Source organism: Corvus kubaryi, unplaced genomic scaffold (assembly GCF_017639235.1).
Source record: "Corvus kubaryi isolate FWS band 111438036 unplaced genomic scaffold, C.kubaryi_AGA036_p1.0 65066, whole genome shotgun sequence".
Lineage (NCBI taxonomy): Eukaryota > Metazoa > Chordata > Aves > Passeriformes > Corvidae > Corvus > Corvus kubaryi.
Window position 1 is genome coordinate 172,275 of NW_024581737.1, and position 17,054 is coordinate 189,328.

Sequence of the window (17,054 nt, forward strand, 5' to 3'; positions counted from 1 at the left end):
TCTCCCATGTTGCTGCAAATGGGATGGAGCCCACAGCTACCCCTGAACTGGATCTGGTGGCTGGGTGTGTCATTTAACTGGGGGTAGGAGTGGAAGTGCCGCAAGGTGCACCTCTGTGGAAGCAGAGGACACCATTATGGCCACCATCACCAGCTCTCCTTGAGGCCACCAGGTGCCTCCAGCCCAGTCACTTGAGCAGTCCCTGCCCCTCACCAGCTCCCAGGAAAGGGAGCACTTGCATCACAGGAGCAGCTCCAGCTCTCCACGCTGCCAGTGCCAGCAGAGGAACCGGAGACAAGAAACAATTGCATTGCTGTTTCCCTCTGGAATGACAGATCCCTATTGACACACACACGTGCTCACAGCATCCCTCTCCATAACACACAAAGCCTATAGAGTGCTCTCCTCCTCCTCCTCCTCCTCCTCTCCCTCCGTGGGTGCCCAGGGCGTGAGTCATGCCATGCCCTCCACATCAACAATACCAGCAGCCTCTGGATGAGATGCAGGGATCTTTGGATGGATGCTCCTAGGATGCAGAGCTCAGCAACTGCAGCAGCCCCCTACTTGGGCAGTGGAAAGGAGGGACAGAAAGAACGGGGACCTCTTAGAAGTTTGAAGGAAGAAATCCCAAGCAGGGCATTACTGCATCCTCCTGCACAGTGCTGGATGCTCCACGGGTGATGAACTCCCAGGTACAGGAGTTGATGCTGTAAATCAAAAGGGTTTATCTGCGAAGTCCCTCATTTCCATAAGGCATTGCAGGGCTGAGGAAGAAAAACAGGATTATTTGAGGTAGAAAAACAGGATTATTTAGATTCAAAAATTTCTGAATTTTTTTCCAAGGACCTTCCCTGTCATTTCTAACACGTGGGAATCATGGCAGCTTGATACAAAATACAAGGGAGCTTTGCTCAGGAGCTGTACACAGTATGTTTTGGAGCAGGTAACCCCATGGTCAAGCTCCCGAGGAGAGGCTCTGCCACGGCCTCCATGGGACATGGCCAATGCCCAACCCGTTCTCCGGGGCTATTACACAACGTGGGTTGATGAAATCTGGAACACAACCTTTAAAGAAAGGCGATGGGGCAGGGGGAGGAGGAAACCAAACAAAAGGGACATTTTACTTTCTGCCAAGAACCAGGAGGGGAAGAGAAAAAAAAAAAAACCACAACCATTTGTCTATCTCGAATGGCGGGCTGGTTGCCTTGGCACCCGGGCCTGGCTGTCCCAGGGGAGATCATGGCTCTGCTGTCCCACTCTGGGCTCAGCATCCAGGATCTGGCTGGCTCTGCCCTGGCTCCCAGCACTGCCCTGAGCAGCAGCAAGCCTGCAGCGCCTGGGGAAGAGACATCCACGCTGCCTCCTTAAATGTGTCTTGACAAATGTTAATTCTCCCAGCTAAAATATTCATGAGGGTGGCTGCCGAGCGCAGCTCACTCACAGCACTCCCGAGTGCTCTGCAAAGGCAGCTCCTGTGCTTGCTAAAAGCTTCCCCGTCCCAGTGCCCGGGCTCAGCTGATCACGGTGCTCCAGGCAGGATGCAAACAGAAGGGAGCAAGACCCCGCTGTCGCATTGTCACGGGCACATCAGGGCAACGTGGAGACAACCACAGCTTGGGCAAGGGCACAGACACAGCTTGGACACGCAGCTCCCAGCACCAGCACGGCACTGGGAGCCCAAACCACAGCCACATCCACCATTCCCACCTGGAGGCCATCAAGAAAGCACCAACTCCTTGAAAAGTTACAGAATCATAGAAACACCTCCAATCATTAACCCAGGGCACTACCAAATCCTCCACTAAACCATGTTCCTAAGCACCACATCTACATGTTTTTTGAACACTTCCAGGGATGGTGACTCCACCATTTTTCTGGGCAGCCTGTTCCAATGCCTGACCACCCTTTCAGTAAAGAAATTTCTCCTAATATCCAATCTAAACCTCCTCTGGAGCAACTTGAGGCTGTTTCCTCTTTTCCTATCACTTGTTAGCTGTGAGAAGAGACTGACCCACAGCTGGCTACCACCCTTCACGTGGTTGCAGAGGATCCTTTTTCAGATGTAGAGCCACCCCTTTTCAGCCATGCAAGGGGAGGCACGACCTCCTAAATCCCAGCTGGGGATACAGCTCCCAAATCCCAGCTGGGGATGCTCTGTGCACACACACAGGGCTGGCTCAGCCTGCCCCGAGCTGCCCAGGCGCCAGGCGAGTATGGCTGGCACGGCAGCAGGGCTTTAATGAGCCTTTTGGGCTTCCTGCCACCAGGCACGAGGCTATCGATAGGGCCACAATGGGGCCGGAGCGCTGCGGTGGGCGGATCTTATTACACTTATAGATCAGCTGGCAGGCTGAGCATCCTGGATTTATTAAATTAGACAAAGGCTCTTGAAAACAACCTCTGCAGACTCTGCAAAAGGATGGACTGGAGCAGTCATCCACCAAAGGGCAGCAGAAGGTTGTGCTCCCACACGCACATGGCAGCACTGCTTTCCCTGTGCCATCCAGGCAAGAGGGAGGTATCTTTTCTTGGCCACCTGAGCACACCTTTCCCACCTGCAAACCTCCTGTATCAGCATCCATTGCTCAGTGAAAGCTACTGAGAAACCTCTGGCCATGCACCAGGGAATGGAAAAACAGCTTTTTACCACTGGCAGGGGAACCACAGAATCATAAAGGTTGGAAAAGACCTTTATCATCCCGTCCAACCACCAACCCAGCATCACCACCATGTTCACCATTAAACCATGTCCTCAAGTGCCACATTCACATTGAAGTATCAAGCAACACATGTCCCCTGCACTTCAGTACTCACACCTTGTGGCCCTGTGCAAGAAACTGGGGAAGATGCCCCCATATGTCACCACTGCCTGGATTCACCAGCCTGCCAGAAGCCATTATGCCTTTCACAAATGGAGGCACAAGCAGTGCTCTGCAGATGCGGCCTTGGCACATGCCAATGTGCCTCTGTACTGGCAACAAACCTGTGCCAGCACAAGGAGAGGACAGGACACAACACTTGCCCTGGTGTAATCCAGCCAGCAATGCAAAACATCCCCCAGATGGATAAATGCCACAAATGCCACTTCCCCCAGCCCCACTACAGATTTCCCCACTGTTGACCCTGGCTAGTTCATCACAGGTGCCAACAGTCAGCTCCTGAGATTTGTTTTGCTGAAGGAATTCTCCACAGCCCCGGGTCACCCACCCCAAGGAGGTGGGATGGGTTAGCAAGTGCCACACACACCTGTCCTTGCATGCCAGCCCCTGAAGAGCTCTCCCAAGCCTCCACCAGGACATAAAACAAGATCAGCTCCCCTTTTGCCAGTGGGAAGGAATTTTCTTCCCCAGGAGCAGTTTGAGAAGGGGGTGAAGTGCCGGAGAGTTCAGCCAGGGGCCACTTTTCAGCAGAGTCGGTGTTTATGTCCACAGACAGCGAGTCTAAACACTGAGCGAGGCTGGGAGCTGCCTGCAAACTGGCCGGGAGCACCCTCGGGCTCCTCTCCCACCCAGTGCCACCTCACCTGGACATGGGCAGCACCCACCCCAGGGGAGCCCAGGCAGCAAGTTTGGGGCCACACATCCCATGTATAGCCCCGTCCCCATGGGCACCCATCCGGTGAGCGGGTGCTGGAGTGGAGCGAGCCCAGCCGGGGCTGTGCGGAGGCTGGAGCCGGCGTGTCTTGGCCTTATAAGGCTATTTTCACACTGCTCTTGCAGCTCCCAGCTGCTCCCCACTCCAAAGCAGGGTCGGAGCTGGCAGCCAGAGCCTAGCCTTCCTCCTTCCTGTTAACCTCTTTCCTGCTGAACGGCCTCCGAGGGGTCTGTGCATGGTGGGAACAGCCATATCCAGTCCTGGCACAACCACTCATGCTGGGCAGGGAGGGTCAGCAAACCCAGTGGTGGTCACCAAGTGGGTTCAACCGCCCTCAGCACTGGTATCTGACCCTCTAGGTCCACAGCAGCATCGACAAATCCAGGGAGCCTTTCAGAGAAGCTTGCACCCATGGATACACGCATTCCAGTTCCAATGCCACTGGAGAGGAAGAGGGAGAGAGATGCAGAAAACATCGGTACCATGACGGGAAGGACAGCAAGGTCCCACCAGGATGGGGGATCCAGAGGGTGCTCTGAGCTGCCATCCCAGCTGTTTGCAGACCAAAGCAAAAGCCAAACGTTGCACAAAGAGTTTGGAGCATCCGCTCAACCCCTATCCCAACTCTCTGGGGACCAAAGCAGAAGCCCAGCAATGCACAGGCACTTGCCAGCCCTGCAGTACCAAAGGCACCACCTTGCAGCCCTGCAAACCCAATAGTTAGTCCTTCCCCTTGCTCTACAGGATTTAGATGCATTTAAAATGCAAAATGTCCTCCTCCCCTCTGAGGAGGGGGGTGGGAGGAATACATGATAACAGATCCGACCCCATCTGCTCACAGCTGCCAGCGTGGCATCTTCCCTGCTCCCTGATGCACAGGCACGACAACCAAAGGGGAAGCAAATATCTGCAGCCTTGCAGCAAGTTGTCATGGTAATCAGCCCAATGGCAAAAACCCAGCAAGACGACGGAGGGACCAGAGCTTTGTGCAGGGATCATGGCAGGAGTCTCCTGAAGAGGGAACCGCAGTCACTTGGCGGTGGGAAGGAAAAACGGGCTTCATTTGCATCTTGATACTTGAATCTTAAATTGCACTGCTCCAAATTGGCCTTGTCAACTTTATCCTCCACCCCCTCAGTGTAGGAGATGAGTCCCAGGTGGTCCCTGCACTGTGTGCCAGGCACACATGTGCAGGAGCTCACCACCACCTCTGTGCACACTGGCTTGCACGGCCCTCCCTAGCAGCAAGGGGCTTCACCAAACACCAGCAACCACAGCTCCCTAAGGTCACCCACACACTGAGATGGTCATACACACAGTAATGCCAGTTTTGGACACAGCTCAGGAAGAGCAAAGCTTGGATAGAGGCAGGATGACCTCTACCCATGTTGGCCAGCCCTGTTTCATCACAGCTAGACCTGGATTTCTGCTTCATGGGGGTGAGGGAACATGACCAAGGTAATTGTCATCCAAGCAAAGCAGCAAATTAGATCAATCAAATCCCTGTACCTCCCACTAAGTAAACCCATTTCCCTTCCAGCCTAGAGGGGAAGCAGGGGCAGGTGTCCTTGTCCCCAGCTATCCCACAACCTCTCCTGCAAATGCAGCTGAGCAGAGGAACCAGTGCAAAGACAGACCAAGCCGTGAGCACCATCACAGCCATGAAGAGCCACCTCCAACAGCCATCGTCTGGAGCTCTGGATAATTTCAGGCCGTGCACTGCCCTGTGGCCACTGTGGTGGGGTTTCCCAGCTTCACTCCCCAGGACTGTCAATACAGGGTCTTGTACTGGAACTCAGTGACCGCAGAGGAGGAGAGGACAACCTTGGGGATCAGCAGCACCAGATCCGCCAGAGGCTCGGCCAACTCCCACGGGTGCAGATGCTTCAGTGGAAGTTCTTGAATCCAGCCAAATTAGTCTGGAAATCTCATTATTCCCCAGCACCCGTCTTATGAGCTTTGCAGAGCTTCCTGCCGGGCTGGGAATACCAGGAGGCCGGGCTCCCAGGGCACTCGGGGGTCTGCAGCTGGAGGTGTGAGGGCCAACCCAAGCCAAAGAGGTTGGTTTGGCCAACCAAGCAGCATCCACATCCTGCACCCCACACCCCTACAGAAAACCTCACACCCACTCTGCATTCCTTCCAGAAGCTTCCAGACAAGCTTGGACCCTGCAGACCTTCCCAAAAGCCAAGGTGATGGCTGGAGAGGGTTTTCCAAATTTTGACCACTGACCATCCCACCAAATGGCACAAAATGTGAGCTTTTTGGCCAGTTCCAAGGAAAAAAGTTCCCAACAGGCTCACACAGTTGTTGTAGGGCAAGGAGACCACCCAGCAGCACCTCGAGCTGGGCTTTGGTGCCACAGGCATGATGTGGTGGAGGCACCAACACTGATGGCAAAGAGCTGTCTTGGCCAGGCAGGCACCACCAGGTTCACAGGCAAGTGGCACCTGGGGTAAAAAGTGCTTTAAATGCCTGGAAAAAAATCAGGAACAACACACGAGGCTGCTGGAACTGTCCCAGGGTAGCAGCATTTTCTCCCTAAACCTGCTGCTCACATCTGGCTCCTGTAGAGGTGTACAGGGAGAGGAGGGAGTTCACAGCCGTGAGCTGCTCCCAACCCCTCCTTTGGGAGCAGCTGTGCAATCCCAGCAGAGAGGAGCAATCTGGTGCTAGTGCATGTGAGGGGGATGAGCCCAAGTGGTTTCTCCATCCCTCATGCCTGGAATGACAGACTTCACCCCCCCCCCCAGCATTGGACTGTACATGACATTAACCACCCATGCAAGCCAAATGTCCCCTCCCTCCACACATCTGCTCCATCCATAATCCCTGCTGTCCCTCCCCTAACGGGAAAGCAGCCAGGAAAGTGAACCAAAACCCTAATTATATCCCAGTAGCTCCCCAGCGCCCTGGTGATCCCTGTGACTTTATCAATGCCATCACAACAGGGCTGATGAAATGTGGAGGAAAGGGCCAAGGCTGAGTGTGCTTCAAAACCCCACCTTTTCTCCCCAGTCACACCATCACAACAGGTGGAAATCCCGTACGAGCTCAGGACACTGCTAAAATGATCCTGTGTGCCTGTTCCCTGTGTCTCCTCTGCCCAAGAACTGTCACCCAGAGCAAAGGGAACTGGGAGGAGAGTGGTGACAGCCATGGGTCACAGTGAGAGAGCAGCCCACAGCCTCACTGCAGGTTACCAGGGCTCTGTTTGGCCACAAAATCATGGAGAGCCACAGCTACGGCACCTGAAGCCACAGCGCCCAAGGCTTGGAGAGTGCAAAAGCCAAGACCCCCTGAATCATGTCACAAAATCCTAAAATGGATTGGGTTGGAAGAGACCTTAAAGCCCATCCTGTACCATCCCCTGCCATGGGCAGGGACACCTTCCACTCGACCAGGTTGCTCCAAGCCCCATCCAACCTGGCCTTGGATGCTTCCAGGGATCCAGGGACAGCCACAGCTTCTCTGGGCACCCTGTGCCAGGGCCTCCCCACCCTCACAGGGAAGGATTTCCTCCCTGCAGCCCCGTGGCTAGGGGTGCCAGAACAGCAGAGACGGGGCATGGCGGTGGGGTGCATGCCAGGAAAACATGGGGGGGAAAACCTCCATGGAAGGCAGGACCTTCCCAGCTTTCCCCAGCTCCTGGAGCACCCAATCCCCCCTCCCAGCACCTCTGTCCCCAGACCTGCTCTCCTATAGCAGCACAAGAGGAGCTGAGCTGCCTGCGGCAGGCGGCAGAGCACAAGCCTGTTAACACACTCCCACAAACCAGCTCCTGGATCAGATCCTGCAGGAAGGAGGTGAAGGGTAAGCGAAGTTGCCGCACACGTGATTTACCTATGGTAATTTCAACTTTCAGCAAGGCTGTCTGGCTGTTTTATCTCATTACCTACTTGCAGTCAGACTTCAGTGACTCCAGGGAAGAGCCTCCTCTGAAGCTTTGAAGAAACAGGGCAAAATAAAAAGGTCTTACAAAATACGTATTGCCAAGAGAGCATTCACATGCTGTTACCTGGTCCATCATAAAGGAAAAACAGTATTTTTACAGCATTTTTTTTCCCTACTTTTGTATCTTGCAGCTCATGATAACTCAATAAGCAAGACAAATAATCAAACCTGCCTGGAAATTCTCATACTTCATCAGAAATGCCTCAAAACAGCAAAGGCAAAAGGGGGAAGACTCCTGCAAAAACCCTGCATTTGGTAACCCTGAGAAAAGCTGTTTACAAAACCTCACTGAAGACCTCTGCTTGTCTCCACGCAAGTTTTAACCTGACATCCCTTTTACAGCCTCCAAACCTGATGAATAATTCATGCCTGGGATAAAGCAGAAATATCATATTTACCAATGCTTACCTAACAGAGAAACAAGGGCTGCAAATAAGTAACTTATTAACCCCAAACTGTGCTGCTGCTTGAACAGAGGGCACACCTCGGCTTTCGGTGGAAAAATCGCTCCTGAGCCAAGGCACTGGGAGCTGAGACCCCCCGCTCTCATCACAGCTCCAGCACAAACACGCCTTGTCCTGGACTCAGTGAGATGCCAGCGGGTGGAAAGCCCCCCGAGAGCAAGGCTGGGAGCTGCCACCCTCCCTCCTCCTCCTCCTCTTCAGGGGTTGCAGCCGCCCCTTCTCCGTCGGGAGGGGAGCGGCGGTGGGAAGCCCACAACCCCGCACTCGCCCACGGCTCCAGCCACTTTCTCAGGCATTCCAAAATTTGGCCAGAGTCTCTTTTTGCAGCACACCCCCCTCCATGGCTGGACGCCTGCCTAATTGCGTATTTATTTATTTCTGCATTTTCCCAGCTCCCCGCACACACTGGTGCAGGGTGGGGGGGAAGCCAAGGCCGGCTCCCAACGCGGACCCAAAAAAAAAGAAAACCAAAAAAGAGGGAGTGCAGCTCCCCACATTCCCCGGAGGGTGGGAGGAAGCCGGGAAGCGCAGGGCTGGCTGGGAAAGGGGTGGGAGCGGGGGCAGAAAGGGGGGACGCCGGCGGCATCGCCCACCCCCTTTGCTTTGTGCGCGCTTGGGGAAATTAAAAATAGCTGCGTCCAAAGAGTGGCTGCAAGCGCCACAAAGAGCGTGTTGAGCGGAGGCAGCTGCAAGCTATTTGCTGCCCCTGGTAATCAGCATCTCAGCTTGCAGAGCCCCTCCGGCCCCCCCAGCCCCTTCCTCCCCTGCCAGAAGCTGCCGCTGCCTTTCTCCAACCCACATATGTCATGTCAACAATCAATGAATGCAGGATCTCTGCCGGGGGAAAAAAGGGGGAATGCGCTTTGATTTTTGGAGCAGCTTTGTTGCCTTGTTCCATTCACATCCTTGTCCTCCTCTCTGAGCTGTCACTGAGGGGTATGCAGCACTGAATCCCACCAGTCAACACCAGGATACCTCATGACCCTCAGCAGGAACAGGGATGTGCCAGCTGCTGGGATGCTGCTTCTTCTAGGAGCAGGGAAAGGGATGCTGCCCAGTGTCACCCAACCTGTAGCCCACAGCCCACTGGTGGTCCTCACTGACCTGATCCAGTGGCCTACAACAGGGCTGGAAAGAATTAAACACAACCCCATCCCCACCACATGGCTGCAGCTGGGGGGCTCAGGGTTGTTCTGCAGGCACCTCGTTTCACACCCCCTCCCCAGCACCAGGCAACAGAAAAAAAATGGTGGTTTTGTTGGTTCCTTGGATGGTTTAGTCATTCATGTGTCTGTGGACTGGCACGGCCACCCAGGGGCTGGGGGATGCTTGGGAGCACAGCACTGTCCTGGCTTGGAAAGAGCTGGGATCAGGCACCCACTGCTGCAGCCCCTTCCCCGGGTGCCTGGGGGGATCAGGGGGCCTGAGTGAGGGTAACTGCTCAGCCTTGGCTGTGTCATTTCACTGCCAGCCCTGACATCTTCCCTCCTAAATGCCATCAGAGCTTGATTTCCACATTAACCTTTTACAGTAGATACAATTTTTCCTTCACCAAGAGCCCGCAGCCAGGCTGGAAGCCACAGGTCCAGGAGTCACAAAGGAACTCCAGCTGCTACAAGTGCCTGCTTCACTCTGCCCCCCATGAACAAGACAAATGCAATCTAAACTCCAGCTCACTTCCCTCACTGCTCTGGCACACGTCTTCTACACAAATGTCTTTGTTAGGTCCCGAGGGATGAGGAGTGGGGAAAAAGCAGAAGGATGGAGCCACTTGAACCTGTCCTTGCACTTAGGCCGCTCAGCCTAAGAGCAATTCCAGCTTTGTGGCTCGCCCTGCAGAAGACAATAGGGGCTGTGTTGTTTCCAGGAAGGAAGCACCTGGGCCAGGTCATCAAAGCAGCTTGTGTTAGGAGGTTGCTGGCTGCATCAAGCTTTCCCAACTCTGCTTTCATCCTCTCTCTGCCTGTTAACTCCCAAACCTCCCACCACGGACTGTTTCACACTGGGGCCTCTCCTGAGAGGGTCCTGCAGCCACAAAACGTCCTTCTCAGGGGGCTTGGATGTGGACAAGTGTTCTCCAAAGCTCACAATAAACACAGGCCATTTTGGGGCCCCAGTGATGGTCCCTGGGCATTGTCAGTCACCAGGACTCATGTGGGAGCCATCCCTGGAGGAGACTTCCCTGTTCCCCCAAACTGCCCTTCTGCAGCTCAGCAGTTTTACCTTCCCGAACACACTAAGCCAAACTAAAAGACATAAAACAGAGGGGTCAGCAGTGTAGGGAATCATTCCTGGAGAAGCCCACAGGTGTCCTGAAAGCAGGACCCACCTCCAGCAGCAACTGGGGCCAGACACTTGGAGCAGAGAGAAATGGGAAGACATGAATCCCCCAAAGTCACCATTATGGGATCCCCACACCCAATCCCAGTAATGACGCTTGGATAAGCATCAAGACAGACATTAATATAAAACCACAAGTGAAGAGCTGTGCATCCTCCTTTCAACCCCTTCAAGTCTGCTTGGTCCTGGCTTCAGCAATGTCCCAGGGAATGAGTTCCCGGGGCTCCCTGCAGGTTCATGTATTTTTTTTCCCCCAAATCAGTACTGAAAATTAAACACAACAAATTCATCAAAGATCTCTAAGCTCTGTTCAGAGTCACCAGCACTTGTGCTGTCTCTGCATCTCCTCTAGAGCAGTCACAAGGATGTGCTTGTCCCCTCTCCCTTTGGATGTCCCTTTCCTGCCCAGCCTCCCTGGAGGAGAAAGATCTCTGCTTCCCAATTTTCCCATCATTTCCTTATTGCTACTGCACCGTCTTTGAGATATGCACCAAACATCCCACATAAAACCTCCTTACAGATCATTGTCCACCCTGACTTGACTACATCCAGTCTTGGAAAAAAAACTGTGATGGGGGTCCCTGTCACCATCTGAGCCTCACACAGTCACTTCCACCCAGCCTTCCTGTCTCTGCTTGCTTTAAATTTCAAACACGCTTTGATTCAAGCCAAAAGCTTTTTATGCTAAACAGAAACTGAAAGTCTTGATCTGGCAAACAGAGGCACTGGCAAAATTGTGTCCATGAGGGGAAACCACAGGGGATGAGGGGAATGGGGTTTGTAAAGCCTGGTGCTCCCATGGACGAGGGGGCAGGGAGAGCTTGGAAACACTTAAGTGGCAAAACGTGTGGAAAAAGTAAGGACAGAGAGGCCAGGATGTTTAAGGTTTGTTTTAATCCCTGCCAATGAATTTCAATTCTGTGCCAAAACTGAAGTAAACTGCTTTGATCTGAAAAGGAAGAAAAACACACACACGGGTTCTTGGCTTCTTAAAACAATACAGATGACAAAGGAGGGAACTACAATGAAAATTAACGTGGCGCAGCTCTGCTGACAGTGACACTTTAAGATGCTCCTTTCCTTCAAATAAAGAGGATTTTGGAGGGGGGTGAATTAGGAAACAATAATTACACAGGTTTGTGGATCACAACATCACTGAGCACGCATCCCTCCCTCTGATCCCCCTCCAGATGCTACCAACACTTACACCATTCTCCTTTTTACCCATTTATCAGTTCTTTAGGTTTCTGTGGCCAGGAGTGGGGCCTGGGGCCAAGCAGGTCTCCAGATGTGACACCACAGCCCTGCTGTGCAGTGCCAGACCTCCCACCTCTGAGCTGGCCTCTCTTCTCCTATTTATACACCCAGCCCAGGGGTCCCACTGCTCCCTTAACCATTCCCAGATGCCAGGCTGGCCTCGCTCTTCATCCCACCCCAGTCCCATCAGCTCCCAGCTCCCTCTTGACCTCCCTCCCTGCCCTCACAAGCTGGAGCAGGGATGTCTGCTCCATTGTACTGAGGTTAATGATACTATGATCCTGATTTAGGAGCAGGACCACCCCAGCAAACTCTGGTATTGAGGTGGCTGACTATTGCTTTAAGCATCCTCTTAGACCCTTTCCCAAATTCAGAAAGCAATTTGACTCCAGCAAGTAAGAGGTAGGGTAGAGGTAGGGCTCACAGCCCACCCTCACACTTCATCAAGCTGAGAAGTGCCAGACACACTGAAGTCAGTTTGCTGGGAAAAGGGTATGTCATGCCCAGGGATGCTCCTCCTGAATCCCTGCAAGGAAACTGAAAGAGCCCATCCAGAAGATGCTCTCACCTTGGCTCTCATTCACAGCATCAGCGAGTTTGAGATGCTCCCAGACAAGCCTGAATTTTGTCCTGTTTTCAAACCAGCATATGCACAAAGAAAAAAAACCTCTTAAATTAATAGTCTCAGCTATCAAAAGGAAGCCTGATGTGACACGAGAATACCCCTAGGGAAGATGCAAAATGCCAACCTAGTATAACTCTCAGCTCAAGAGAAGTGGCAGAGGGGTAAACTGAGGCACGGAGACAAGACCTGGCCCTGAACATGCAGTGAGTCATTAAGAAGCTGGCCTGGAGATCCAGACCCTCTCCTCTGACCTGCCCCAGCCACAGGGCTGGATCCATCCCCAGGCACTGCTTGAGGCCGTGGGCCCACCTGCAGGCCCAGGGAGGGACATGGCAGCGCTCTCCATCCCTACAAAACCCCTCCTGCCTTTCCATTCCCACGCAGACGGGCTCTATTTATAGAGACCTCAGCCGCTAATTATAGATCACAGCAATCAAAACAAAGGAGGCAAAAGCTCTGCACTTGCCACTCGCTGGCTCTGGCCCCTGAGCCCGGCACTGTTCTTGTGGCAGCTCCCATATCCCAACCAAAACCTCTCGGACTGCCCCAGCACCACAGTGCTGGGCTGCTCTCTCACAGCAGTGGTTTCACTGGAGACCACAGGGTGTTTTACCAGGAGAACTGAAACTTCTCCTTGGACACTGACAACACAGCAGCTCAGTCCCAAGCCTGTCCCCAACTTCTTTCCTGCCTTCCCTCAGTAAGAGTGGCTTTGTCATCCTCCAGCTGCTGCAGAGAAGCATCAACCCCTGTCATCATCAGTCCCAGCACGAAGGTTTATCAAACAGCAGGAGCAAGCCACCATTGGGGTGCAGTCGTGGATGTTCAGCATGGGAAGGCAACCCCAAGTGATAACACAACCTTCACATCCACCCACAGTTGGGAGGCAGGAATTTCTGCACGTCTGAGCAGGCTCAGCTTAGCCAGGGCTCGGCAGAGCTGGGAACGGCTGCTGGCACGATCCCCACAGAGGGGAAGGGGGTGGGATCTGCTGGGCATTCCCAGTGGCCAGGCTGGTTCTGGATGCCACCAGCTGCAGCCAGTGTGAAAGAGGGAGACACCAGGGAGAGAGTCTGGCAGCTCAGCCTGGTCTGAGGGGGTGAAGGTCCATAGCCTGTGCAAATTCTCCCCACCGCAGCCATCGTGCTGAACTCATTTTGTTTTCAGACTGGAACTATGGCAGAGAAAGGATAGACAGAACAATGGACACACAGAAAGAAGGTGACCAAGCAGGAGCACAGACTCAGGATCAGCTCTGGGATATCTCTGGGCAGGTCTCAGGAGAGAGCTGGATGCCAGCAGGGCAGCTGGTGCATGCTTGTTCCACCTTCCATTACTAACATGCTCCAATCCAACACCAAACTTGACCCATCGCATGGTAAAAGGCTCCTGTGCCCAATGCTGCCCCATCCCACAGCCTCTGAGCAGCAACATCTCTGGGGACTCCCTGAGGTCTCCCCAACCTGGGGTTGGGTTTTGAGCTGCCCCTCCACACCCCACTGCTCTCCAACCCGCTGGGAGCCAGGAGCAGAGCCTCCCTGGCCAGGCACAGGAATGTCTCCATCACCATCACCAGCCCAGGACTCCCCTCCCAGGCTCACCCCTCCCTCCAATTCCTCTTTTAATAAGAGCAAAAATCGCCAAACCCACAAAATTATTGTCTGAAAGGTTCAGGCAGAGCCATTCAATCCCAGACTGTAACTGCCTGGGAGGTCTCCGGGCAGCTGCCGCCCGGCTCCCGCACACTCCAGAGGCTGCTCTGCACTGAGTCTCCCACAGGACCCCCATCCAGCTCCTGGGGAGAAACTGGGGTACACTGGGGGTAGATCATCCCTGAGTGGACTGCAAAGTGGATCCCACATTATAAAAACAGTGTCTCTGCTGGCACCCCCTGGATGAGGCCCCAGCCCTGTTACTCCTCACCAGGCCACGGAGGTGGTGGGGACAGGGCAAGGGGCCGGCACAACTGGAGGGGTGGAAAGGTCAGGAGGGTATTTCTACACCATGTGTCAAACCCCAGTGAGGAGGATGGATCCATGACAGTCTCCTCTATCTATGACTGTGACAAGGCCAGACCCTCCTGGGATCCATCACACCACAAGTGGCCATGGGGCAGCAAGTCCAGGAGCCAGCACAGTGGTGTCACACTGCCTGGGACACCATCCCGCGCTGCACATGTGTACCTTCCCTTTTTGTTTGTATGTTTCCACCTTCTCCCTTCTCAAGGGGAAAAAGCCCAACAGGTGCCTGAAGAATGCGGGATGCTCCTGCTGTTGTCTGGGTGCTCTCTGGAAATGGCCCCTGTGGCACGGGGCTGGGGCACTGCCTGTCAGCTTCTGCCCAGATGCAGCAGAACCTGGGGCATGTCAACCTCCTCAGGATGCAAAAAAAAAATCCAGATTGTGTTCCCCACTATTCTTGCCCCTCTACCTCAGACTGGGGAATCTCCCTGCTCCACGCAGACACAAACCACCCTCCTGTCAGGGTAGGACAGGAAACACCAGCCCAGTGCAGAGCCAGGCTGCTGACACTGAAAATGTATTAAAGACTCCACTGCTCCTACCGAAGACATTTAAATTATTTAGGGCACTTGGACCAACCCCAAGTAAAAATACAAACAAACACAGCATGAAATCTGAGCCACACTAGCAGTGCCTCATCCCACAGTGCTCTCACAGGAGGCACTGGAGGAGGACCAAGGCACACTGACCTCACAGGGAGCCTCCCTGCCACAGACACAGGTCCCCATGTGTCCCTGTCCCACAGGTGTGCTGTCCCCCGCTGGCTTCCTGAGCTTCCTGCCCAGGCAGATCCCAGCACATGGGTGTCCACTGTGCCGGCCTGCTCAGCCTTGGGCACCCTCCCATGAGCTTGCTGTAGCCAGCAGGATAAATCAGCAGTCCTGGGTGCTCCTGGGATTGACCTACTGGGCTCTCCAGCCCCACTTTGCAGCTCACAGCAGATGGGTTTCCCTTCCTTTGATCCCCTTTTACCAATGGGAACAGTGCTGGTGACAAGCTGCAGCTCCAGGGCAGGCAAGCAGTGGGAAGGCATTCCAGCTGACCTACTTTCCACGGGCATCGCTAGGCAGGGCCTCCTTCTTGGACACTGCCAAGGTGATTCACCACAACCAAAACCCAGCTGGCACTGGGAAACTGGGCAAAAAGGAGGGGGAATGACCTTGGGGACCCATTTCAGCACTTCCTGCCAGTGTGGGATCTGTCAGCAGCTGATGAATCCCATGCCAGGTGGGACCCACACGCCTCCAGAACACCCACCATCCTCTGCAGAGTGTCCACAGAGCTCCCACACAAACCCAGCCTGGCACGGAGTCAAACCCAGACAGCACAACTCTCCTCCAGCTTGGCAGAGCATTCCAAGGGCAGCAGATAACCCAGCTGATCCCCTGCCTGGACACAGCTGGGCCACTCACCATCTCGTCGAGGGCGTAGCGCAGCAGCCCATGCTCGTAGAGGATGAAGAACCGACGCTGCCATTTCTGCAAGAGAAGACATCGAGGTAGGTCATGGCAGTGCCCACCAGTCCCTGGGCCTGGCTGGGAGCACTAGAGCTGCACATCAGCTGGCACGGCTCTGCCGAGGATCTGTGTGCACCAGCCCACATTGCCCAATGCTGAGTGCCCTGAGCTCTGGCAGCCTTGGGACCATGACCATTCCCTGGGGAGCCTGTTCAGTGCCTGACCATCCTCTGGGGGAAGAACCTTTTCCTAATATCCAAACTAAACCTCTCCTGACTCAGGTTCATGCCACAAATACTGGGGACACCAGAAGGATCCCCAAACTAAATGCTCTGAGCCCTCAGCTTCATCCTACATCATCTACTCCAGCATCCAGTGGTGGAGGGTGACAGGATGTCATGTCAGATGTCCCCCAGCAGCACATGAGCTCAGTCTGGATGGTGGCTGCACTTCTGGCATGGCACTGCTCAGGCAATCCTGGCACCACACTGGCACTGCTGCCTCTGCAGCTGCACGGCAAATCAGATTGGAGAACTGATCTGGCTGGAAAACTGCCTTTTTTTTTCATGTGTGCCAGGTTGTTTTCAGCCAAGAGCAAAAACTGGTTGAACAGGCTGAAATAAAAAAGGTCCTGGATTCATAGCCCCAGTGCAGCAATTCTTATCTCACTTTTCTCAACCCTTCGGGCAAAGTCCAGGGTACTCAGGGACAAGCAGAACTACAGAGGACTCCACAAGCCCCAGCTTAGCAGCAAGCCTGGGTTCTGATGAGACACAGGTCCCATGTCCCCTTTATGTCAGGCCAGCAAGCCTATGATGAGCTGTGACTCCAAATAATGACCCATATACCCCAAGCCGAACTCAGAACCCAATTCTTGCTCACTCGGGAGTGATTTTTTTATTACAAACAGCTCTGAGAGCATTTTGGCGCCATGACAGGGGGTTCATGGACCATTGCCATCCCTCCCACACACAGAACAGCCCCATCCTGGCAGCCTCAGCAGCAAGTTCCCTGCAAGACAAGCTTGGGGACAGGCTGAAAGTCCTCATCACAAGCCAGCAGTGAAAGGACGTCGCCTGGCCACATCCTTCTGAGCCTCACACCCCCCAGGACAGGAAAGTGGGGGATGCTCCAACCCCACACAATGCTGCTGTTTCTGCCAGGCATAAGCAAACCCCTTTGAGAAGGAGCTGAGTGTGTCCTGTTCTGTCTGTAGGTCTCCACTGCCAACACTTGGCTTCAGGGCTCTGCAGGGTTATAGCAGATGGGAACCACCTCTCAGTCCCTTCCTTGCTGCAGGACTTGCCTGACATTGGCATATCCACACTAGGGGATGGGATGC

The 17,054-nt window shown here is 54.1% G+C and overlaps 1 protein-coding gene across 10 annotated transcripts in view; it reads right to left on the reverse strand.

Moving 5' to 3' along the window:
- LOC121672969 (myosin phosphatase Rho-interacting protein-like) overlaps nt 1–17,054 on the reverse strand; it is a 73,979-nt gene that overhangs the window by 45,223 nt on the left and 11,702 nt on the right. For all 10 annotated transcript variants that reach the window (XM_042045937.1, XM_042045932.1, XM_042045936.1 and 7 more), the window contains exon 3: nt 15,668–15,733. In XM_042045937.1, the coding sequence (XP_041901871.1) occupies nt 15,668–15,733 (66 nt within the window). The remainder of the gene's footprint in view (nt 1–15,667; nt 15,734–17,054) is intronic.